The 26358-nt window shown below is 44.4% G+C and overlaps 1 protein-coding gene across 1 annotated transcript in view; it reads left to right on the top strand.

Moving 5' to 3' along the window:
- Nucleotides 1-16831, top strand: part of FCSK (fucose kinase) — a 30584-nt gene extending 13753 nt beyond the window's left edge. Inside the window, exons 14-23 of the mRNA XM_060254294.1 lie at nucleotides 1073-1437; nucleotides 2811-3021; nucleotides 3741-3907; nucleotides 5818-6045; nucleotides 7530-7673; nucleotides 9061-9180; nucleotides 10333-10520; nucleotides 13743-13842; nucleotides 16024-16247; nucleotides 16707-16831. Coding sequence (XP_060110277.1) covers nucleotides 1073-1437; nucleotides 2811-3021; nucleotides 3741-3907; nucleotides 5818-6045; nucleotides 7530-7673; nucleotides 9061-9180; nucleotides 10333-10520; nucleotides 13743-13842; nucleotides 16024-16247; nucleotides 16707-16802 — 1843 coding nt within the window. The 3' untranslated portion in view covers nucleotides 16803-16831. The remainder of the gene's footprint in view (nucleotides 1-1072; nucleotides 1438-2810; nucleotides 3022-3740; nucleotides 3908-5817; nucleotides 6046-7529; nucleotides 7674-9060; nucleotides 9181-10332; nucleotides 10521-13742; nucleotides 13843-16023; nucleotides 16248-16706) is intronic.
- The last annotated feature ends 9527 nt before the right edge of the window (nucleotides 16832-26358 follow it).

Genomic DNA, 26358 nt, shown 5'->3' with positions numbered 1-26358 from the left:
CCCCCCCCCCTCTGCTCATGATGAATTGGCTAGCAGCTCAGCAAAAACTAACAAGGACTGAAAAGTGCTCCATTAATCAACATGTCAAATGTGGAATAAAAACACTGTAGCTGGGAAGCATTCCTTTTTCAGTTTCCCCATGTCCAGACCTTTGCAAAGACAAGTCCTCCAGCAGTTGTTTTGCTTTTGTATAACATTTTAAAAATAATGTAAAATTTAAAGTTATATAATTATATACTTTTATAATTTTAAGTTAGAATTTAAATTATAAAATTCTATAATTAATACATTACATTAAATACATCTCACTGCTGATATTTTTAATTCATAAAATTATACAAAACATTACACGTTTGTTTCTTTATAATTTTATGAATTAAAACTAGCAGCAATGAGATGTATTGAATTTAATGTGTTAATTGAAAACACCTTAATGCTGCCTTTCCACCCAAAGAGGGCCCCCAAGGTGGTGAACATGAAAACATTTCAAAATTAAAAGCAGCATTTAAAATAATGTATAATATAGGATAGGTAAGATCATGTGGGAGAGGGCATGCCTTAAGGAATGCTACGCTGTCACTTGTTTATTGTATATAAATATTTTTATATAACATTATAAAATTAGATTATACAATGGGATAATTTATATTTTCTGAATTTAGAAAGACCAGTTAATTTGTATTGCTATACATTCAGGAATGATGCAAAACAAAGAATAACTTTTAACCAGTCCCTGAAGTATGTATGGCCTTTTTCGGGAGCAAGAGTCATTGAGTGATAGGGGTCACTGTTTGCTTAATTAATTAACTGAAGTGGATGATGAATTGGATCAAGGTTCTCCCGACCTGACTCACCTTTGTGCAGGGAACTTCTTTTCCTGATTTGGCTCAGGACTGCCATGTGGCTGGAGGAAGGGCTTCAGCCATCTCTCTATTCCCTTTGCCCAAGCTGAAGTGGCTTGGATGCACGATATGCTCTGTGTGGAGTTGCGTATGCATAGACTGTGATAATTTCTTGGAAGGAGTCCCTTTGCAATGTTGAATAAATATGCTCTTTGCTTCCCACTGACTAGAAGCCAGGACCTTTGGAGTTCAGACACCCTCCCAAGTGGCCGCTGCCTGCTGAATGCCCGCCTCTTCCCTGTGCTGCATGCCTCTGAGCCACTGGGGCTTGGGGACATCCTGTGGCTGTTGGGCTCCCCCAGGGCCGATCAACTGCAGCGCTGGCGAGCTTCCTGGCGGATGTCCTGGGAGGAGCTGCGGACCTGCCTGGACCAGGAGATGGAGCTGGCCTCCCGCAAAGACCTCTTCTTCCTGCAGGCCCAGAACAAGATCCGGAAAGTTCTGATGGGGCACAGCAATTGCAGCCTGCTGCCATTGATCCGCTCGGCGGTCATTGAGGGCTACCAGGAGGCTGTGCTGAAGACGCTGGATGAGGGTAAGCAATGGCTCGGGTGTCACACACCTTCCACGTACTGCCATTCTGCAACCTTTAGTGCTACCTTGTCCTAATTAATATGGGAGGGGGTGTGTGTTTCACAGCAGAAGAAAAGGGGGATGTGGTTGGAAGAGAATCACACCTTGGCTCACCTCACAGCCTCTTCATTCCTTTTTTTGTGCTCTGTTCACTTTATTTATTTAACACATTTCTATTCTGCTTTTCCACCCAGCTCTGGGTCCCCAAATGTGGTGAACATTCCAATCATTAAATGACATTTAAAGTACAAACAAATATATTTAAAGGAAATAAAATGTATACAGATAAAACACAGAGTGGAGGGCCTTGGAGGGTTAGTGAAGGAAAACCCAACAAAACAGAAGACCATGATAGAGGGAGACAGATGAAATTTAGGGAGTCGCTAAATTTGGGTGCCACAACCGAGAAGGCCCTTTCTTGGGTTGCCACCTTTCTAGCCTCAAATGGCAGGAGCAACCAAAGCTGGACCTCCAAAAATGACCAGAGAGGTCAACTAAGTTCATATGGGAGTAGGCAGTCCTTCAGATATCCTGGTCCCATGCTGTATAGTCGACAGTTCTGTATTCAGGAGGAAACTTTTTATAAACAGAATAGGGCTGTAGTAGTAATATTTGTAAAACAAAAAAATTAAGCTGTTCTTTTTTCTTTACACTGTTTATTGGACACACTACAATGTTTTTATTTTGTTCTCTTATTTTGTTATGCAGTTTTATTGCACTATTGTACATATTTACCTTGGTCTCTTTTTTTAGCGCTGCTAATCAACCTTGAATCTCAATGAGAAAGGTGGACTATAAATGAAACAGATTATTTTAGCACAACCCCCCTCCCCCAAATCTGTTTCAATAATCCCCACAGCATCTGGGGACTGCTGCAGATCCCCCATCTAAATTCATGCCCTTCGTGGTTCTCTTCAAAGGACTCAAGTATCTGTGAAATGACATTCTCAGCAGTCAAGTGTCTTGTATTTTCCTTCTTCCCAGAGCCTTCCCTTCCCTTTAGGATACTTGGACACATTATTTGCTGTAAAAGTGAAACAGGTTGATGGTCAGGTTCCCTCCTGCTTTCCCAACTGATTAAACTCCTCCCTCCCAGAAAGGTACTTCCGTGTGGGAAAGGTACTACAGTGTGGGAAAGGTACTACAGTGTGGGAAAGGTACTGCAGTGTGGGGAAGGTACTACTGTGTGGGGAAGGTACTACTGTGTGGGGAAGGTACTACAATGTGGGAAAGTTCCTGCAGAGAATTCTTGGCACCTACCCCATTTTTACAGAGACCCGAGCTGAAAATGAGTTTTCCAGTTCTGGGCTTTGATGGTACCTCTTTGCTTCACAGTTGCCTCCACAGCCAGTGATCCTGGAGTGGCCGCTCGGGCTCTTGCCTGCATTGCTGATGTGCTGGCTTGCATGGCCAAAGGGGAAGGAGGTTTACGGAGTGGCCCAGCAGCCAACAAGGCTTGGGCCCCAGCCTTCCAGCAGCTAGAGAGGGGCAACATCCCTGAGGGTGTGAAGGAGCTTGCCAAGGAGAGGAAGAAATGGCTGAGCAGGTACTGCTGGGCTGAGTGACACTGCACTGGCGAGCCTGACCCTTCAGAGCTCTCTGGGACACAGAACATTCCCAGTGGGGGTCTGCTGAAAATGTTTCCCCGGTTGGATTTTTTTTTTGGGGGGGGGGGGAGAATCTGCAGGGGCTGTTTTTCTCACAGGAATAGTCATTTTTAAAAGCTTAGGTCCCACCTCATAAGCAAAAAGCTCTTTTGTTCAGAGCTGAAAAATCTGACAGTTAGAAGCTCTGTAAGACAAAAATTTAGGAGACCCATATATATTTTTAAAAAAACCTAAAACTAAAACCTGACAGATTAAAACAAGATAAGCAGAGCTGCTGTTTAAAAAAAATTACAACTACTATCATAAGCGACAGCAGGAAAAAGAGGAGTAGATCTGCCTGGTACCTAAAACTCAGCATGCTCAGGTGGAAGGAAGAATTCCACACAAGAGAGGCCACAGCAGAGCGGGACCTGCCTCTTGTGCTTATCTCAGTTCAGTAGGAGGGCCCTAGGGTCTGAGAATGTTCAGCACCCTTGACATTCCTTAGCATTTCTGGAGGAGGGCCTCACTTGCAGGTATTAGTTGACAGGCAGGTCTTCAGCTCATGCTGACTCCCTGCCCCGTGGCAAAGGCAAAGCCTGCACTCTAGCCAGCCTGTGAATGGCCCTGGGACACCAGCATGTTTGTCCACCTCCTGCTGTTCCCCTGGTCATTGCAGGCCCGTCCTGTTGGTCCGCGCTGCTCGACACTACGAAGGGGCGGAGCAGATCCTCATCCGCCAGGCAGTGATGTCTTCTTGCAAGTTCATCAGTATCCAGCTGGCGGAGCTGCCTCCTGCGGGCCGCTGGGTGGTGGTGGAGTGTCCTGCCAGAGTAGACCTCTCCGGTAAGTGGCTAAGCAGCACTTTGGGTTCTTTCAGAGCCATGGCTCTGTGGGCCTCTTTTAGCTCCTGCTTGCAGAGTAACCGTGGGGTATCCTAAACCTCTCAATGCCAAGATACTCAGAACTATTGCAATTTCCTTGCAGTCATGCATGGATATGGGCCCTTCTCCTCCCAGAAATGTAAACTGAGCACTTTTGTGCAGCTGCTCCTCACTTCAGCAGGGACAATGTTGCAAGATCTGGGAAGAGCAGGGTTGTATCCAGTGTTCCCTCTAAGCTGAATTGGCGTGAACTAGCTCACAGTATTTTAGCCTCTGGCTCACACATTTTGTCTTAGCTCAGGAAAAATGGCCCCAGAGCAAACTAATTTATGTAGTAGCTCACAATGCCAGCAGTTCACGAAGTAGAATTTTTGCTCAAAAGACTCCAAGCTTAGAGGGAATATTGGTTGTGTCCCTTTCCTTCTTAGCTCACACTTCCTGCGTGGGATATGATGGAATAGCTGCTCTGCACAGGAGGCCAACTGCAGAAGCAAGCCAAACAGCTGAGAGCAGGTGTTTTCAACCATTTCCAACGGTTTCTGACTTTAGCCTGCAGGGATAGGAGCCCAACTGTGGGGCAGAATGTCTTGCAATGTCAGGGCCACATGGCCGGAAGGAGCAGATGCCAGACACAAGCCCTGTTGTAAGCTTGCATGGAGTCTTGGAGGACTGACTCACTGGAGGTTAGCTGGGCTGGGTTGTGGAAAGCGACAAAAGGCAAAGGAGAGCAGAGAAAGCATTGGCTAAACCTGCAAAAACAGGAATCTCCACAATGAAGTGACTTTGCCTTGTTATCCTGCTCCTCCTCTAAGCATATGTGCAAAGAGAGGCGGGGGGCATGGCACCGCTGCTCTCAGGGTGCGCATACTAGCAGCAGGTCCTTCCAAAGATAATTTTTAAAAACAACCCAAGAACTATAGGGGCTTGTGAATGACCCAGCTGAGAGTCATGAGGAGGGAATGGAATTGACAGCCCTCATTCCCAATTCTCAGCCGAGGAGTAGGAGAAAAAATGAGCTCCATGTAGTGATGTTCTATGAATTTCCTTTAGTCTCTCCAGTAAAACCAGACTCAGGGAGACACCCTAGAGCAGGGATGGCCAAACTGAGGCTTGGGAGCCACATGTAGCTCTTACACACATATTGTGTGGCTCTTAGAGCCCTCCTGCCCATTGGCCAGCTTGGAGAAGGCATTTGTCTCTTTAAATCCCTTCTCCAAGACAAGCCAGCCAGCAGTGTGGAGAATGAAATAAAGTTTAAATTGCATTCTTTTCACTTCTCCCTTCCTCTCCCATCTATTTTCCTTCCTTCCTTCCTTCCTTCCTTCCTTCCTTCCTTCCTTCCTTCCTTCCTTCCTTCCTTCCTTCCTTCCTTCCTTCCTTCCTTCCTTCCTTCCTTCCTTCCTTCCTTCCTTCCTCCCTTCCTCCCTTCCCTTCCCTTCCCTTCCCTTCCCGTGACTCTCAAACACCTGATGTTCATGTCTTGTGGCTCTTGAACATCTGACATTTATTCTATGTGGCTCTTATGTTAAGCAAGTTTGGCCATCCCTGCCCGAGAGCATCACCTGAAAGAGTCACCTTATCTTCCCCAAACTCCACCCTCTCCAGGCAGCCCCATCCCCAATTTCCCAATATTTGTCAAGGCAGTGTTGACCGACAGAGCAAAGACTTAGAGTCAGTTGTGTTCTGAGGGACACTAGTGAAGCAACCAAATAAGATCTCAAGAGGTGGATTCCAGTTTTACAAAGGATACTGAGGTTGCATGGAACTTGTGTTTGAGCCCTTGTCTGCAAGGTTTGGATGTAGTGATGGAGCTGCCAGAGGGAGACTGTATGTTCAAACTTGGCATCCCCTTGTGTTCTGCTGTTGTTCCAGGTGGCTGGAGCGATACGCCTCCAATTACGTATGAACATGGTGGGGCAGTGGTGGACCTTGCCATCCTCGTGGATGGACACAGGCCTATCGGTGCTCAGGCACGGCGCATTGCTGAGCCGGAGCTGCGACTGGTTAGCCCCAGTGGCAGGCTGGAGGGAGAGGTGGTGGCGGAGTTGGTGTGTCGGTGCCTGGAGGACCTGCAAGATTACTGCCAGCCTCATGCCCCAGGTGGGTGTCAGGACAGGACCAGAGCAGAGCTATATCATGTGGCAGAGCTAAGGAACTACTTAAACATGAACTAAAGTGCCATTTTTGTGAACTCAGAATGCCCAAATCCACGTGAGTTGTGTGTTGTTGCTTTCTGGGCAGTTAATTGGGCCTTCACACTTAACCTTCCTTTCATTCAACTGTGCATGGTGGTGACTGTTAGACCTGCTGTTGCCATGCAACATAATAAAGAAATTGCAGCAAATGCTTTCGAATTGCCTTGTTGTTCTGCAGCTAACCTTGTGCCTTGCTGCAAACTATGCCAACATCCCTTTTCTCCAGTACTGAAATCTGACATGGGATCCCTCCCTTTCCCTCTGGTTTGGACCATTTGCCAGGATTGCAGACCTGTTCTAGAGCCTGACAGCCCTTTCCCAAGCCTTGGTCTTGGTCACATCCTGCAGGTGCTGCTCAGATTCCAGACCTTTGTGCCGGGAGACCAGAGGGAGCTTAGAATTGTATTTATTTATTTTATTTTATTTAATTTATATCCCGCCCTCCCCACAGAAGGCAGGCTCAGGGCAACTCACAGGTTAGGGTAAAAAAAAAATGACCAAACAAGATAAAAACATCGATAATACATAAAACATAAAAACAATATTGAAATATCAGTTTAAAAACAATATAACAGTATCAAAGGTTTCAGGTTTTCACAGCTGGCATCATCATTAGGGTTTGTAGAATCTTTCGGGCTCAAGTGCCGTGTTCTACTGGAGAAAGTTTTTCTTCCAGACGTTTCGTTCTCAGCTGCGGAGAACATCCTCAGTGGCGTTGCAGCCGGAGCAGGCGTTCTGACCTTCTTGGCTGCTGTGCATTCCTCACTCAATGCACAGCAGCCAAGAAGGTCAGAACGCCTGCTCCGGCTGCAACGCCACTGAGGATGTTCTTCGCAGCTGAGAACGAAACGTCTGGAAGAAAAACTTTCTCCAGTAGAACACGGCACTTGAGCCCGAAAGATTCTACAAACCCTAATATAACAGTAGATGCTAGCACAATAATACATGATGTAATTAAATTTCGATGGTAGCAATATAACTGGATAGTCAATCTTAGATGTTCCAAGGGACCCCAGATCGCCATAGCATGGTAGGAAGTCCAGAATGATGTTAAATTCTGGTTTATGGGGAGGGATGGTGGTTCAGTGGTAGAGCATCTGCTTGGGAAGCAGAAGGTCCCAGGTTCAATCCCTGGCATCTCCAAAAAGGGTCCAGACAAATAGGTGTGAAAAACCTCAGCTTGAGACCCTGGAGAGCTGCTGCCAGTCTGAGAAGCCAATACTGACTTTGATGGATCAAAGGTCTGATTCAGTATAAGGCAGCTTCATATGTTCATGTTCATATATGTGTGTGTGTATATGTAATCCGTTGCTGTAAGTTGTCCTTATGGAAAAGCAAGGTGGAGACAAGGTTTGGGCCCTCTGTTCATACCTCTTCTCTCCCTACCAGGTGCCTTGCTGAAAGCAGCATTCATTTGCACCCAAGTTGTCACACTCCATTCTGAGAAAAGCTTGCAAGACCAGCTGGAGGAACGATTTGGAGGCGGGTTTGAACTCCGCACCTGGTCTCGTCTGCCTCATGGATCAGGGCTGGGTGTGTTTCCAGTCTCTCAGCATACCTTGTGTCAGTCAAGGAGAGCAACGCAATGCATGTCCATCAGCTGTAGAGGAGTTTCTGTGGCAATCTGTTTGATTCAGAAGGTTTTGAGAGCTGAGCCTCCTCCCTCTCTACTATCCCCTCTCTGCCAGTGAGCTGCCAGTCAGTTCCACACCGAGCTCCATACAACTGAGGCAGCTACATCCCCCTCTTGGTTCGCTGCCTGTGAGCATGTGCAGAGGGCCCGATTGCTCTCTTTCAAGACCCAAGCCCTTTTTCACTGGGCCCTTATGATCTTGAAGAAGTATCCCAGAAGAAGTTGAAATGACAGCATGCACCCTACCTTTCTGCTCTGCAAAATTTGAAGCTTTTCTCCCGCCTAGGAAGTCTCTCTCCAACTTAAGAGGTTCTTCCTTTGGCAGGAAGGCTTCACGCTTTCCAGGACAGAGTGGAAGGCCTCTATTTTATGGAGTGTGGTGGAATTTTTGTGCCCAATTTGAGGGGCTAGATGGAAAAAAAATAGGAGCTTGTCTGAAATTGTTAGTAGGGCCCACCCCTCTGTGTGCATGCACACACACACAAAACACCTAATCTCTTGTCTCTGGCATTCACTGGGCACAATGGCCAGGCTGTACAGAAGATGAGGAACACACAAAGAGAGGCCAAGATGCTGCCAGGCGGGAGACAGACATTGAAGTCAGAGATGACATGGACTCTTGAGGGGAAGGCCCTCACCTGCTGTGAGGCTTCCTCGATTTCCTCCTGTCTGGTGCTTTCCTGACAAGGAAAAGTAGAAGCCCCCTTCCTACCCTACCTAATCTGGTACTCAATTTTATTTATTTATCTGAACTGCTTATAGACCCAAGATTGAATCAGGGGCACCTTTAAAACCAACACGTTTAATTCTGGGTATAAGCTTCCATGTGCATACACACAAAACTTTATACATGGAATTAAACTTCATTAGGGTTTGTAGAATCTTTCGGGCTCAAGTGCTGTGTTCTACTGGAGAAAGTTTTTCTTCCAGACGTTTTGTTCTCGGCTGCGGAGAACAATCTCAGTGGCGTTGCAGCTGGAGCAGGCGCTCTAACCTTCTTGGCTGCTGTGCATTGAGTGTTAGGGTTAGGAATTAAACTTGTTTGCCTTAAAGGTGCCACTGGATTCAAACTTTGTTCTGTTGTTTCAAACCAACATGCACGGCTATCCACCTGAATCTTATTTATAGACCCATCTTTCTCCCAAGCATATGAGAGCCCAAGGTGGGAACAACAATATAAAAATTGCCCAGGAACAACTGGGTAAAGCAAAAATGTTAAAACAACAGAGATGAAATAACATGAAAACTGGCCTTTTATTTTACAAAATTCTTTGGTTTCTTCTGCAGGCACTAGCAGTATCTTGGCAGGTGCTGTGATAGCTGCATTGTACCAGGTGTCGGGGCACTCCACCAGTGTTGAGTCTCTCATTCATGCAGTGTTACACCTGGAGCAGGTGCTTACCACAGGTAAAAGTGGGTTGCCTTGAAAGGTGAGCCCACCTACTCCCATCTTGAATGTTCTGGGTGGGGAAGAAAAAAGCAAAGGAAGGAGTCCATGCAGGATAACATTTAATTCCATGGAATCTCCCCTTTCCTCAGTCCTTCTTGACCCCAAATATAATATTAAATGGTGGTGTTAAGGGGGGAGGGGTCTTCTGCTCTCTGCTTGGTAGAAACACTCATCTTCCTGCAAATAGAAATAATTATTGAATATTTTCCTCCCAAGAGGGAATTTGGGGGTGGTTTTATCAATATGTGCAAAATACATCCCTTTATTCAATAATCTTGCCATTATGTGGGGCGGGGGGAGGGAGGTTTGCCTGGTATATTTACCAAAGGAAGAATTTGGAGAAGACGAGGGCAATATGGAGGCCCTGCTGGGTCAGTAGCTCATCCACTCTCATTTTTGAAGCTTCCTCCTGTTTTGCCAGAGCGAATTCATATGGTTGTTCCCAATACATTTACCAACATCTTTGCCTTTTTCTTTGACTCGCATTGTCTGACTGGAGTGGAGGTGTTAGGGGGAGGATCTCTTTGCTGCTCTGAATGCTAGTCCTACCTGCTTCAAGGTTCTTCTGTTTCCCCCATGTTTGCAAAATTATGGTTCAGACGGAGAAGATCTCCAATCCTCAACAGCTTCTCTTCCTTCCTTCCTCCCAGAGGAGTGTTCTTCTCTGCAAAAGAATCACATATCACCTGCAATCAGCCTATTTTATGGACTACCTGGTCTCCTAGAATCTTTTCCCCTCACTATGTCCATCCTGATCTTCTGTAGAGGCCCTTTTCCACACACACCCCTTAGGAAGTGAGGCACAAGCCCCTTTCTGAGCTATAGGGTCTTCTGCTCCAGATTAATTCAACAGTTGCCTGTTTTGGCAATCTCTGGATGATAGTGAAAGACGGATTAATTCTCCCAAGCCTAGGAGTGATTTTTCCTTCTGCTTCTTTCCATGAATGCCCCCTTCCCCCTGGCTGTCCAAATGGCTTTCTTATGATTGTCCAATGATTTGTTGCAAGCCACCTTGGAGATCTGCATTGCTGGGAAGATGGGGTTGTTTTTAAAATGTGTAAATTATCAGGTAAGTGAGCAGGATAATTTTCTCTTGCTATTCCTTGCAGGGGGTGGATGGCAGGACCAGGTTGGTGGACTGGTGCCAGGCCTTAAGATTGGACGTTCGAAGGCTCAGCTGCCATTGAAGGTGGAGGTGGAACAGATTCCTGTTCCGGAGGGTTTCAGGCACACCCTGAATGAACATCTGCTTTTGCTGTACACAGGGAAGACACGCCTTGCACGCAACCTGCTGCAGGTACAGCCATGGGACTTTGTGCACTGACAATGCTTGACAGGTGGCTTCCACCATGACCCGACAGCCTTCTGTAGCTCCGGCTGTATTGTTCTGATGAGCAGGGCTTTTGTTGTAGCAGAAACTCCTTTGCATAGCAGGCCACACACCTCTGATGTAGCCAATCCTCCAAGAGCTTACAGGGCTCTTCTTGCAGGGCCTACTGTAAGCTCCAGGAGGATTGGCTGCATCAGGGGTGTGTGGCCTACTATGCAAAGGAGTTCCTGCTACAAAAAAAGCCCTGCTGATGAGCAATCAGAATGAATCCTGAAGAACAGCCATGCTAATATCCTGACCTGGATGACTGAGGCCAACACAATCTCAGAAGCTAAGCAGGGTTGGCCCTGGTTAATATTTGGATAGGAGACCACCAAGGAAGCCCAGGGTCGCTATGCAAAGGCAGGCAATGGCAAACCACCTCTGAATGTCTCTTGCCTTGGAAACCCTGCAGGGTCACCATAAGTCAGTTGAAACTCAATAGCACTTTCCACCTTAACCAGCTGCACTAGTCTGTTGTGACAAAACCGAATAGGACTCCAGTGGTTCCTTAGACAACCAAAACCTTTTACAGACTAGACTCCACTTCTACAATGCAGAGAGTGGATCCTCACTAGGGGAAAATACCTTTAGGTGTTCTGCTGGGGAAATTATTGAAACAGTTGCGCTTAGAATGAGCGCAAGGAAGGGGTTAGATATTTGCCATTAAGCATGTAATTCACACGGTAAGGCTGTGTTCATGATGAAGTAGATTCCATTCAGTAACAAATATAAATACATAAAAGTGATAAAATGCAACAGAACACTAGATTTAACATAAACATCTGCTAAGGGAAACATATGAAGCTGCCTTATACTGAATCAGACCCTCGGTCAGTATTGTCTACTCAGACTGGCAGCAGCTCTTCAGGGTCTCAAGCTGAGGTTTTTTCACGCCTACTTGCCTGGCCCATTTTTAGTTGGAGATGCCAGGGTTTGAACCTGGGACCTTCTGCTTACCAAGCAGATGCTCTAGTACTGAGCCACCATCCCTCCCCAAGTTCACTGCCAGTTCACTTAGACACATTCATATATACTACAGAAGGCAAACAGTATGTTTTTCTTATCAACACATTTTTCAATGGACACTAAGAAATCCTTCAGAAGATCCCAGGAGATAACTCTGTGCTGGAAAATTTCTGAGAATTTGGGGTGGAGCTTGGGGAGGACAGGATTTGGAAAGGGAAGGGACCTCAGCATGGTATAATGTGATAGTCCTATCTCCAAAGCAGCCATTTTCTCCTCAAGAACTGATCTGGAGATCAGTTGTAAGTAGAGTTGCCAGGTTCACCCCCGGCCGTCATCAGGGAATGGAAAGTCCAGGAGATATCCAGGCTCCAGTTGGAGGTTGGCAACCCTACTAGAGCTATCACCTTTGCTTCTGCCAGGACTACCTGTTTGGAAACAGCTGTCATGACCACCCCCTGAGCTGGCTCTGGAGTCAGACTCTGACTCATAAGTCTCATAGGCGATGTTTGAGGAGTCAAAAACATGACCTGGAGGTAGAGAGGCCAGCCTCCAGATGGGACCTGAGGATCCCCCAGAATGCCCATCTCCGGAGATCAGTTCCCCTGGAGAAAACATATGCTTTGGAAGGTGGACTCTGTGGCCTAGTACGCAACTGAGGTCCCTCTCCTCACCATTCTACATCTCCAAATCTCCAGGAATTTCCCAAGTTTGATCTAAGAACTAGGAACACTATCCTCCCATGTCCCACTGGTGGCTGGGGGGACCTGGCTACCTTACCTGGAGGACAGCAGAGAAATCTGCATGGTAAACCCATGAGTCTTCTACTGCTCAAGGAAATCTGACTGGCTGGCCCTGACTGCAAAGAACAGGGCAACAGTGATCTTAAATTATCAAAGGAGAACCTTTGGTTTGGTATCTCCCAACATTTTAGAGATCTTCCCATTGTTTTGATAATAGGTTAGCCCCCATGGCAGCAATGTTGTGTCTGTCCCCAGCTCCTGTAGCAGCCATTTTATCACAATCTCCAACAGCTCCAAAGGGCCAGGTCTAAGGTTGCCAAGTCCAATTCAAGAAATATCTGGGGACTTTGGGGGTGGAGCCAGGAGACATTGGGGGTGGAGCCAGGAACAAGGGTGTGACAAGCATAATTGAACTCCAAGGGAGTTCTGGCTATCACGTTTAAAGGGACAGCACACCTTTTTAAATGCCTTTCTTCCATAGGAAATAATGAAGGATAGGGGCACCATCTTTTGGGGCTCATAGAATTGGACCCTCTGGTCCAATCATTTTGAAACTTGGGGGGTATTTTGGGGAGAGGCACTAGATGCTATACTAAAAATTTGGTGCCTCTACCTCAAAACATAGCCCCCCCCAGAGCCCCCAATACCTGCAGATCAATTCCTCATTCCCTATGGGAATCATTCTCCATAGGGAATAATAGAGTGCCCAGTAGACATTTCCCTCCCCGCCATGCTTTCTAAAGCAGGGGGAGGGCCTCCAAACCAGGGAATCCCCTGCCCCCTCCCTCTCTCACACACACAAATACTTAATGGGTCTTGTTCCTGCAGAACTTTACTTCATCTGAAAACAAAAGCAAAACAAAGGGAGGGGCCGTTCTACGAAGCCCTTCCTGTTTCCTGCTTCCTGCTCAGCCTTAAAGGCACATATTTTAAAAACGGACCTACAGGAGCTCTAAAACTACATGGTGATTGTGGGGGGCGGGGCTTCCCTCGCCAGCCAGCTGGCTGGGGGCAGGGAGAAGCCTGTGAAAATGGGGGATCCCCCGCTGGTACCTGGGGATTGGGAAGCCTAGCCAGGTCATAGGCTAGGCCTTCATCTCTGCAAGGGTGGGGCCTGCTGCTAACAGCAAAAGCCTTGTGGTACCAAAACCAGCTTCCTCTTCCTGTATGAGAGGGAAAGGCTTGAGCTCCAACTCTGCTTCTTTTGGAAAGTATGTGCTGCCTCAGATGCAGGACAGTGAACCCCCCTGCCCTGTGAAATCTTCTCAGGAGCCTCCATGTGAACATAACAGCATTCACCTCCAGCCCGCACCACACATGGTTGCTGGTTTTGCAAGACAAGATGTGGGGGCTGCTGTCATTCATGACCCAACTTGCTGTATACTCTGGAAGAGAGGCTGACTTGATATCTCATTGCATTTCTGGTTGCCTTTACCTGCAGGATGTTCTAAGGAACTGGTATGCCAGGCTGCCCACAATCGTCCAGAATGCCAATGCTCTTGTGAGCAATGCAGAGAAGTGTGCTCAGGCCCTTCAGCAAGGTACAGCTGAACTTGTTTCCAGGGTGGGTTGGGGGCAAAGTCAGAGCTTTTTTTTTGAGGAGGAGGAACACACAGGAATGCATTTCCATCTGGCTTGGTGTGGCCTAATATGGAAATGAGTTCCTGCTGGGATTTTTCTACCAAAAAAGTCCTGGACAAAGTTATAGAAAGGGTGCCTATTAAGGGAGCTCCATCGCTTGGAACATTTGGTGAGTTTTACTAGTGGCAAACAGCTACTTCACACTTGAGAGAGATGGGGTTTTCATAGGGTTGTCAGCTGTGGGTTGAGAAATTCCTGCAGATTGGTGGAGTCTGGGAAGGAACCTCAACAGGGTATCATGCAATAGCAGAGTCTACCCTCCAAAGCAGCCATTTTCTCCAGGAGAACAGATCTCTGTTGTCTGAAGATCAGTGGTAATTCTGAAAGATCTGCAGGCCTCACCTGGAGGTTGGCAACCTTAGGTTTATGCCATTCAGGTAATGGACAGGAAGCTGCAGGGGTATCTCTTAGAGTGACATGTCAGTGGAAGCTATGGACAAATCCCCCTCCTTCAGTTTTCAAAAGTTTTTATTCGTTTCAGAAAAGTTTAGAAAATAGGGATCAGGGAAAAGGGGGAATGAAAGCACAACACATTCTGGCCTTGTTTTATATAAAATACTTTCCAAAAACAAAAGGATAATTCTACTGTATTTTCTTTACATAAGTTGTCTCATATTATTTTATCTAAGCTATATATGATCCATTTTAAAATTTTATAATGTAAATTTTTTGTTATTTTCTAATAATTTACCAATTTCAGTAAAAATAAATTTGATAATTCAGTAAAGATAAGTGTTATAAAGCACAGGAAAAATGGGGAAAAAATTCAGATCACACCAGAGAATCTTAAGACTCTTGAGTGTCCGGCCAGGCATATAATTTCATCTAATTTCATCCGGTTTTGGAGGCTTGCCATTGAAAGTGGCTCGGACCTTCGTGTCCTGAGCCGCTTCCAAATTGGTTCGTTGAGGGGTCGCCCCTTGAAGGACGATTCGACTCTGGGGCCCAGGAAGGGTCCCAGAAGGCAGGGGAATCAGAGTGGTGGATCAGGAATGTCAGCAGAGGCGGCTGCTTCCCGATCCCGCTTTTCCCAAGCCTCATCGTTCCGATCGCCATTTTTAAATGGCCAAAGAGCCAGCCACCAGTTTCCCTTTTTCTTTACTTTTCAACACTCTTCATTCTGGATCCTCCTTCTTTACTAGAGAAGGAAACAGAAGGTAGAAAAAGCAGTACCCCCTCAATGCACACATGCTGAGGTATTCTAAACAAGAAAAGTCTCAAAGAGAAAATGACTGTGCCCTGTGCTGAGGGAATCAAGGGAGACCAATCAGATTGTATATGCCTCATTGACCTCTGTGAGTACACTGCACAGCCCAACAGTCTGCTGAACCTTCCAAGAAGAGAAAGGCAGATGGTGAAAGCCCAAAATCAAGGCTGAATGCAGTAACCACTTCATATAAGAAGATCCCAGTCTGCTGGATGAGACCAGTGGCCCACCAAGTTTAGCATCCTGTTTGGCAAAGTGGCCAACATGTTGCCTTGAAGGGCTAACAGGCAGGGAATGGAGATCAAAACATCCCCCTGACATTGCCTCTTGGACACTGGGTTTCAGAGGTTGACTGCCTCTGGATATGGAGGACACCTTAAGCCATTTTTGCTAGCAGCTATTGATGGAACTGTCCTTCATTAATCTGCCCAGTCGTCTTTTAACATCATCTGTGTTCATGACCACTGCTATGTCCACTGGCAGTGAATGTCACATTTTAATTACTCTTGGAGTAAAGCAGTATTTCCTTTTGTTGCCCATCAACTTAATTGGGTGCCCCTAAGTTCTACTTTCATGAGATAAGAAGCAAAAGTTAATTTTCTCCACCCTGTGCACAATTTTATAATCCTGTATCATGTATCCACTTCCCATCATCTTTTGCACATAAACTGAGAATCCCATACTGTTCAGCCTTTCCTTATCGGAAAGGAGTTCTGACTCCTTAAAAACCAAGGAAATGGCTCTAAGTGAATAGGGTTCTTGTTGTGAAATAGGGCATGTCTTAGCACAGGGGAGAATATATTGGAGGCTTCTGCAGAGAGCTGCTTGAATATGCTGTCTCACTTGTCTTCCTCTTCCTCCTCCTCCCTACCAGGGAACTTGGCTCTCTTGGGCAAGTGCATGAGCAATTACAGACTGCAGAAGAAGGTCATGGCTCCTGGGTGTGAACCTTTGGCTGTCCAACGCATGATGGAGGCACTCCAGCCTCATGTCTATGGGCAGAGTTTGGCCGGTGCTGGAGGTGGTGGTTTTCTCTATGTCTTAACAAAGCAGCCAAGGATGCAGAATGCTTTGCAAAGGATCCTGGAAGAAACAGAGGTGAGTTCGACCAGCTCCAAAATTTCCTGTCAATTTTGTGTGTGTGTGTGCTGTTTGTTTTACTTAATAGTTTTCAATATATTATATTTTTTTAAATGGCTGAAACCTTTTGATATTTTGTTCTATTTATTATTTGTACTGATTTGCTTTTAATATTTCTGTGCCACTTCTTCTGAGTCCTGCTTGAATCAGCTTACAATGAAGAACCACAGTATTAAAAAAATTAAAAATAAGCTATTAAAACAAGCCATAAAACAAAAGCAGCATAAAAACGATCCAAAAAACAAAATCAGACCATTTTAAAAGTTTAGGTAAAACGATGTGGGGTTTTTTTTTGCCACCTTGAGGACCCCAAAGAGGCATAGAAAATATTCTAAATGAGAGAAATAAATAACTAAATGTTCCGCTCCTTTCCTGTTGAAATATGAAAATGTATTCATCAATATGCCTTCCTTTTAGGGACTGGGAAAGTTCAGCATCCACACAGTTGAGGTGGACACAGTTGGTTTCCAAATCCAGCTTCTCGAAGAGGACCTCCCACATGTGACGCAGTAGGGACTGCAGCTACAGACCCATCCCGCAGCATTACCAGTTACACTCCCCATGCGTTGTATCTCTCCTGACTCTTGGGAGAGGAAGAGGGCTGCTTTCAAAGGATGCTACCATCAAACCTGCCCCCTCCTGAATGATCAGGGCCCATCAGGATGTGATGAGCCACACTTGCCACTGTTGCAGTCCCTCTCCATTCTTCTGCCCCATTTATGGTGAGGAAATCTGGCGGTGCCTTGGGAATTCACCTCGGACTGGCTGAAAGACAAGTGCTGCTGGCTTGATGCTGCTGGGCAAGGTTGTTGAGGTGGGCTCTGCAGCTTTCCAGGTCTGATGAAGCAATGATGCTTTCTGCAAACATTTGGGTGAGATGCACTTCAAGGGTGAAGGTTTTGTCCTGTCTGGTAACTAACATCATGACAGAGGCAAAGTAGTTGAGGTGAGAGAGGAGTGAAGCAACTGGCTAGCTTCCTGGAATTGGAGTCTCTGCCCCTGCCCAATAACTCAGGTTCTTTCCTGAGCAGCTGGCTGTTTCTGCCTTCATAGTCCATCACTCCAATTTACACACAGTTATGCCATCCAGATACACTGCAAGTTGGGTCAGCAGTTTGGGGGGTTTGGATGACACTGGTAGTATTGATAGACCAATGCCCAGTATTACTAAGGGACAAAACTTTAAAATTGCTGTAGTTCCATTAAGAACACACACACACACAAACTGGTGGCATCCTGTCTGATCAAAAGTTCAAAAATAAATTCCTGAGACTTCTTTGGTTGTGTTACAGGGTCGTCCCAAGTCTCTCTCGCTCCTGATACAGCTCCCAATATTTCTCTGATCTCCTTCCTTCTCTTTTCTCAAGCTGCCCTCAGACTACAGTTCCCAGAATGCTCAAGTGGTATAAAACCAATACTAAGTCTTCAGAATGGGTGTAGCTTCAGGAAGAGATCTGATAAAAGAATCTGGGTTAGAAAAGGAGGACTAGACCCTTTCCACAATTTATTGGATGAACAGAAAGAGGTTCAGATAGGATGAACAAGGAACAATATCTGTTTGTCTCTCCTCCCAGTCACTGCAACATTCTCTCTTTCTGTCAGAGTTAAAATTTAATTTCAAAATCCATGGGAAATTTCTGCAAATCATACATGGGTAAAAGACTGATTTTTTTCATAGTTAATCTTCAATAGAAAGTATGCAACATAAAAATCCTTCATAAAACTTATTTCAAAATTACTCTGTATTATATTAAACTATAAAAATAAAATCTATAAAAACTCATAAATTTTGTCAAAACTTGAAAACAATACACAAGCAATGAAAAACATGAACATTGTAAGATATAGAAACAGGCATAAGAGAAGCCATGTTGGAGCGGGCCAATGGCTCATCCAGTCCAACACTCTGTGTCACACAGTGGCCAAAAAACCAGGCTCCATCAGGAGGTCCATCAGTGGGATCAGGATACTAGAAGCCCTCCCACTGTTCCCCCCCCCCCCCCCAAGCACCAAGGCAGAATTATAAAGTTAAAAACAGATGGTGGTAAATCTGGAAGGCAGGTTTCAGAAGGTGGTGCCGGGGGACTGTGGGTCAGTGCAGTCCCCCATCTTGTCTCCTGTGCACTTCAACATCTACATGAAACTGCTGGGTGAGGCCATCTGAAGATTTGGGCTGGGTTGTTACCAATAATCGCTCTAAGCCGTGGAGTCTTGTGAGCAAAAATTCTATTTCGTGAGCTACTGGCATTAAAGTTGTGAGCTATTGCATAAATTAGTTTGCTCTGGGGCCATTTTGTCTGAGCTAAAACTAAAATCTGTGAGCTGGAGATTAGAAAACTGTAAACTAGCTCACTCTGAATTTAGAGGGAACACTGGTTGTCACCAATCTGTGGATGCCGCTCAGCTCTATCTCACACTTCTGGATGACTCCAGGGAGGTTATAGAAACCCTGAGCCGATGCCTGGAGGCAGTTTTACAACGGATGCAGGCTAATAAATGGAGGGTAATCCTGGCAAAATGAGGTGCTACCAGCAAGTGGAAGGTTTAACCTGGGACTTAAGGTGAAATGTATTCTGGATGGGGTTACATTCCCCTTGAAGGAACAGGTCCGTAGCATGGAGGTGCTCTTGGACTAGTGTTGCCAACCTCCAAGTGGGGTTTGGCGGTCTCCTGGAATAACAAATGTTCTCCAGACAAAATAAAATGCTTATTATTTATGTAGTTATTTAAAACATATATTCCATTTCTCTTGGAGACCATGGCTTCTTTGGAAGGTGGAGTTCATGGCCTAAACTGAACTCACACAGGCTCCACCATCAAATCTCCAGCTATTTCCAAACATGGAGTCGGCAACCCTGTCTTGGATGCAGGCCTGCTGCTGGATAAGCAAGTCAAACAATGCCGGGACCACGAAGGTTAACAATCAGGAAATGACAGAAAACATACTCTCCGTGTTACAAAACAATATCAAAATATAATTACAATACTTTCCATTCACAACATAATATTACAATGTAAATTTCAGTAACAAATTCAGTGACAAATACCATCCAAAGTACACAACTTACTAGAACGCTACTGTTCTTTCTCCATCTTTCAATGCAATGAAATGCTGAAAGATGGAGAAAGAACAGTAGCGTTCTAGTAATGAAATAGAAAGCCTGGAAAACCGTGTATAGTAAAGAAATAAAGAAATATGGCACCATCAGACTACTGCATTCAAAATTAATAAGACGGTCCCAGAGGAAGGATTGTAATGATCCAAAACAAGAACGAACTGGTTTTGCATCGTCAGACTGTATTGTTTGGAAAGAACCTGATATCATCTTATGGACAGTAGTGAAGTTATGTGCTTTGGATGGTATTTGTCACTGAATTAGTTACTGAAATTTACATTGTAATACTATGTTGTGAATGGAAAGTATTGTAATTATATTTTGATATTGTTCTGTAACACAGAGAATATCTTTTCTGTCATTTCCTGCTGGATAAGCATGTGGCAGCTAGGAACACTTTTTTTTTACAAGCTTCAGTTTGGTTAGCCAGCTGCAGCCTTTCCTGGGCCAAAAAGATCTGGCCACTGAAATACATGCCCTGGTTACATGAAGAGTGGATTACTGGAATGCGCTGTATGAGGGAGTTTCCTTCAAAAGCATTCGGAAACTTCAGTATGTGCAGAATGCTGCAGCCAGGGTGCTGATTGGTCATCTATCCCCAGGGAAACTCCTGTTTCCTTCTGATGCCAGGGGCATTTCCTCATGGAGTGAGGTGTTTCCTCAGTGGTCCCTTCTTTCTGCCCTATGTTTTAATGTGTTTATGTTTTTGTATGAGTATTTTAGCCTGATTTTAATTCTTTTAATTTTTTTTGTTAGTGGCACCTAAAAAACTAACAATATTTGTGGTAGGGTAGGAGCTTTTGTGAGTCACTGCTTACTTCAGATACAGCTAGAACAGGAGTCCCGTCTATATCTAAGTCTAGCTGTATCTGAACAAGTGAATGGTGACTCACAAAAACTCCTACTCTGTCACAAATTTTGTTAGAACAAAATTGGAGTCAATTGCACCTTTAAGACCAACTTAGTTTTATTCAGAATGTAAGCTTTCATGTGCATGCACACTTCTTCAGACGAGGAATGAGGTACAGTAAGCAGAGACACATATAGCTGGTGGGGTTTGGAATGCCAAGTGGTACAAAGTTAAAAAACCAATAGCAGAATAGTAAAATTAACAAATTCAGAAAACCTTTGATCTGGGTTGAATTAGCGTGGGAAACCATAAAACAGTTAGATGTCAGAATGTGAGAATGCCTGTTAATTATTCTATTGCTAACAAACCTGGGTCAAAAAGAAGGCATTTCTTTCCCAGAAGTTTTTCCTGTCCAACTAATTTACCTTTTAACATGTAACATAAATATATACATCATTCTAGTTTGCCATTAGAAAAAAATACATTAAAATATAGTAGAAGATGGGTTTAATATATGTAATGAGATAAACAGCCAATATCCCTAGTTTGAGTATGTCAGTACAAAAGCATTATTCTGATACACTATCCTAAAAGAGAAATACATTGGAATACTGTGGATACATCGCCCTACTTGGTGAAAGTGGGTTTAGCATATGTAAAGGGAGGGATGGTGGCTCAGTGGTAGAGCATCTGCTTGGTAAGCAGAAGGTCCCAGGTTCAATCCTTGGCATCTTCAAAAAGGGTCCAGGCAAGTAGGTGTGAAAATCCTCAGCTTGAGACCCTGGAGAGCCGCTGCCAGTCTGAGAAGACAATACTGACTTTGATGGACCAAGGGTCTGATTCAGTATAAGGCAGCTTCATATGTTCATATGTTCATGTAATGAGATTTAAAAAAAAAATCTCTGTTCAGTCCTGGAGAGGTGTTTGTTCCAAGTTTCATAATAGTTTGTAATTCAACAATTCCCCTTTCCATTCTGTTCTTGAAGTTCTGAGAATGGGTTTAGCATCTGTAATGAGATAAAAAACCAACATCCCTGTTCAGTCCTGGGGAGGTGTTTGTTCCGAGTTTCATAATAATTTGTAATTCAGCAATTTCTCTCTCCATTCTGTTCTTGAAGTTCCTTTGCAGTAAAACAGCTACTTTGAGGTCACCCATTGAATGCTTTGGAAGGTTAGTGTTCCCCCACAGGTTTCTCAGTTCTGTATTTCCTGATGTCAGATTTGTGTCCATTTATCCTTTGGCGGAGGGTTTGTCCTGTTTGCCCTATGTAGAGAACTGAAGGGCATTGTTGGCATTTACTGGCATATATAATGTTGGAAGATGAGCAAGTGAATGAGCCTGAGATGGTGTAGTTAATGCTGTTTAGATCCAGTGATTGTGTTGTCTGGGTGTATGCGGCACTTGGCTTTATTATGTTGTCTGGGTGTATGTTGGCACTTGGCTTTATTGCAAGCTCTGGTACCAGTGGCCATGCTCAGATGAGATGTTGTATTGCTTGTGTGAAAAACAATTTTATTATTCTGCAATGTATTATATTAATACTCATCTATTATTAAAAATGTAGTACCAATACATTACATTTTCCACCTCCCTCCCCCCCTTTTCATGACCTCCACTGGTGCATTTTAATTAAAATACTAAAAAAAGTAAAAGGTAATTTTAACATTTTAAGAATCTTCATAAAAAAATCTTATAACTATAATAAAATAAAAATAAGGAAAAAAACCATTTACTATGATTACCATCTATTTTCATTATAATCCTTTAGTCCTTAGTCCTTATAATTAAAATAAAATTGAAGAAATATTCCCATAGTCTCATTTTTAACTATAATCCTTATCAAAATAAGTTGAAATAAAAGAAAGGGTATGATCCCATAGTCTAATTTTTTAACTGTAGTCCATTTACTATTCCCCTAGCGTTATTGTCAAAAATCACCAAATGTCCTTTAACCTTCCACTGTTTTTCAACATATTTCTGAAATTTTCCCCACTCATTTTTAAACTTCTCTACATCATATTCTTTTAAGATTCTTGTAAGCTCGTCCATTTCACTCCAATGCATAACTTTCATAATCTAGTCCTACTTTTCTGGTATTTTGCCTTGCTTCCACATCTGCGCATATAATGTCCGTGTAGCTGAAAGCATGTACCAAATTATCGTTCTATCTTGTTTCAGAAATTTTTCCATTTGTAGTCCCAACAAAAAGATTTCTGGTGCCTTCTTAATGTTATAACCCAGAATTTTTGAGATCTCTTGCTGAACCATTTGCCAAAATTGCTTTGCCAAAAATTCAGCAATGATTTTTATTATATATGTCCTTAAATCAGTCTCATCAGATTCAGGCACCCCTCTCAAACGTATTTGATTCTCCATTAGTTTACAGTCTTGTAGTACTTCTTTCTCCTGCATTTTTTTAAATAGAGGACTCCACTGTGTTGATTCTTGCATCATGGTCTTTCACCTTTTCTTCAACCTCCTGCATTTTCTTTAACACTGCTTGGGAATCTTTTCTGAGAACTTCTATATCTTTTTAAATTCCTTCTTACATTCAGTTATAGAGTCTTTTATCACTTTAACCAATCTTGCCTCTATGGCTTCCATTTGTTCCTGCATTTTAGCCATTTTTGCTTCCTCAAGTGACTTTGCCCTCGTATGGATCTGCTTTGCTCCTGATTTGTGGATAGACATAACTGCCTTCCCATTTTAAAAATAGGCTTCAAAGTTGACCTCACCAAATCACTTTTTAATTATACAGTCTTATAGATTGGAACATGCCCTTTCAGATGAGCCCAAAATCGCCATTCCCAGAAGCAACTAAGTTGAGATATTAATTTTTTAAAATTTTATTTTCTTCAAAATGGCGTCTATGGCTTTTCTGCCTTTTTTAAAAAAAAATTTTCTTCTAGAGTGCTCCAAAATTGATTCAAAGTATATAGCCCAATAAATCTTGCTGTTTAATGATGATATTTGCTGGCTCTACTAATTTTTAAAGTCCCGTTGTCTTTTAAATTTTTTTTAAACTTTTGACCTTCTTTCAATGGCCGATGTTTCTCTATGATTATAGTCCTAGAGAGGGCTCAGAGGCTTGCAGTTTTCCCTTCTCTTAATGACCGCTTCCTTCCTTTCTTGCCATGAAGTCTCGTTTTCTATAGTTGAGAAGTCTTGCGTTACTTCTATGACGCCACTCCTGTGATGTCCTGTTGATAAGCAGTTCTGTTTCGGAGGGAGGGAGTATCTAGCCTGACCACAGGTAGGTATAACAATATTTATTCTTCATCTTTTAACCTTGTTTCCCTAATTTTCTCAGTCCCAAATTTACTCCCTCCTTTGTCTTCTTTACTTTAAAATAATTAGATGAATCCAGACCTTTGTTTTTATTCCAAATTAGTCTTATTTTAGTCCCAGAGTGATAAAGATCTTTACCTTTAAAAATCGTGATCCTTTCGAGCACCGTTCTCTTCCAAAGTAGATGTTAATTACTCCCAAAGAAGCTTTGGATCATGATGAATTTAAGTCGATTTAACGACCCCAGAAGTCCTTTGTAGACATTGGAATGCAATTCTTCTCCGGGGACTCTTCAAAGCCAAGAAGGAACCCCACTGGGATACCTCGTCAGCCAAAGTAAATCCCCTCAGAATTTAATAAGCATGTCTTGGCCATCTCTTTGCCTAGAAGATGTAGGCAGCAGGCATTGAAATCACCTTCTCTGCCCAGAACAGAGGCTCTGGTCTGCTCCTATATTGAGAAGCACCTCAAACCTTCATGACTCAAAACCGGAAGTCAGATGAGATGTTGTATTGTTGTGGGTGAGGAGTTGTTTGAGATTAGGGGGCTGTCTGTGTGCAAGAAAAGCTTACATTCTGAATAAAACTAAGTTGGTCTCAAAGGTGCAATTGACTCCTATTTTGTTCTACTACTTCCGACCAACATAGCTGCCTATTTGGATCTATCTACATGGAGTGCACAAATTTTGTTAGTCTTTAAGAAGAAAAAATTGCAGATTTATACCCCGCCCTTCTCCCTGAATCTGAGACTCAGAGTGGCTTACAATCTCCTATGTCTTCTCCCCTCACAACAAACACTCTGTGAGGTGGGTGGGGCTGAGAGGGCTCTCACAGCAGCTGCCCTTTCAAGGACAACCTCTGTGAGAGCTATGGCTAACCCAAGGCTATTCCAGCAGGGGCAAGTGGAGGAGTGGGGAATCAAAGCCGGTTCTCCCAGATAAGAGTCCGCACACTTAATCACTACACCAAACTGACTCTCTTTAAGGTGCTACTGGACTCTTGCTTTTTTCTGCTGCTACAGGCAGACTAATGTGTCAGATGGAGGTTTTTTTGTTTGGTTTTAATGGTTTTTAAGATGTGTTTTATTATGTCTGTTTTTAATCTTTTAGGTGTCATGGTGGCCCTGACTGGGGCAGAAAGGTAAGGTGTAAACTTGTAAATAAATAGTGATGGCCTTGTGGGAAAGACATTGTGGGTATATTTGTAATATATCGTGATTGTGTCCAGGGTTGGCAGAAAGCACCCAACCCCCAGGGATCTCAAAGCTGAGCCTGCACTGGCTCCCCGCAACAAGCCTCAAAGCCAGCTGTAACTCACCTGCAGCCAGCTTAACAAGCAAGTAGAGCACTGGGGCAAAGAGGACTATGGCTGTGCAGCCCGGGACGCTGAGCTGGGAGCCTGCACTACATCGGTTGGGCTGGGAGGGCCAGAGGGAGACAGCCTCCAGCTTTGCAGTTGCAGCAACGCCGAAACAATGGCTGCAGAATCCTGGTTGTCCAGATGAGTGCCTGGGCTGTCGAGAGATTGACAGCTGCTCCCCTCACCTGACTGAGGACCGGATGCAGAGCAGATGGGCACGGGAAGAGCATGGGGCCCAAGGGACCAACTGGATGGATGCTTCAGAGAGTAGCACAAGGACAGCCCAGTAGCAGTCTGGGGAAGGAGAAGGCTAGGGATAGGTGGAGTGTGGGAGGGAGGAGCCCCACGAGAAATAAAAGGAGGTTCCACTGAGATGGCTGGAGAGAAAGTGGTGCTGGATGAGCCAAGGTGCAAATGGACCAGATCCAGCTGGGAGGAGGAAGAACTAGGCCAGAGGTGTCAAACTCATTTGTTATGAAAGCCCGATCTGATATAAATGTCACTTTGTGATCTGATATAAATGTCATACAGGAAATATACATAGGCAGCCACCTCCTTCCTGTAGATTATACATCAGGATGCTTTGGAGAATGGGAAGCTGCCTGCTATCGAGTGAGGTCACCACTCCACCAAGCCCAGTGTGATCCGACGGGAGATGGCTCTTTAGAATCTCAGGCACGGAAAGGCTTTTAGCAATAGAGAGAGTGGGGATTGAACTTGGGACTTTGCACACACAAAGCAGGTGGCTCAACCACCGAGCTGTGGCTCAGCTCCAGAGAGAACCATATAGCTTTAGGGATGCCAGCCTCCTGGCGATTCCCTCCCACCCTCAATTAACAGCTCATCTCCAGACTACAGAGATTAGTTCCCCTGGAAAAAATGGATGCTTTGGAGGGGTGACTCACCTGCAGCTGACTCGCCTCCAAATCTCTAGGAGTTTCCTAACCTGAATCTGGCGACCCTACCCTGGCAAGCCTGTATGGTTTCTTTAACTCTCAAGGGAGCACATCTGAGCACTTGGGAACTGAAGGATGATCTAAACATATGGTGTACTCTGTTGATACTTGAAAGGTGAAGAACGATTTGCATCTGCATGTTTTTGTAAGGAAAGAAGCCAGCTAGAGTTGAGGTGCTGGCAGCTAAGAGAAGAATGGATGCATGTGGTTGATGAGGAGGAAGTGGGAGATGTGGAAAATCTTTCTACACCCTGTAGAAAGTGAGGCTGTCACACAAGGGAGCCATCTCAGAGATGTGCCTGGTGCAGTCCACTTGGCCTCCTTGCCCAAATGCAAGCTCTTTTCCAGCATGGCAAATGGTAATCATTAGCTTGCTGCCACAAACATGCAAACTGGCAGGAATCAGGACTCCGGTCAAGGGGTTTCTGTGGAGCTGGTATGAAGCATGGTGTGTACAGCATGGAGACAGCATATTAACACACATATTAACAAGGCAGAAA

Source organism: Heteronotia binoei, chromosome 14, assembly GCF_032191835.1.
Source record: "Heteronotia binoei isolate CCM8104 ecotype False Entrance Well chromosome 14, APGP_CSIRO_Hbin_v1, whole genome shotgun sequence".
Classification (NCBI taxonomy): Eukaryota; Metazoa; Chordata; class Lepidosauria; order Squamata; family Gekkonidae; genus Heteronotia; species Heteronotia binoei.
The sequence above is the reverse complement of the archived record's forward strand: the minus strand, read 5'-3'. Positions and strand labels throughout refer to the sequence as shown.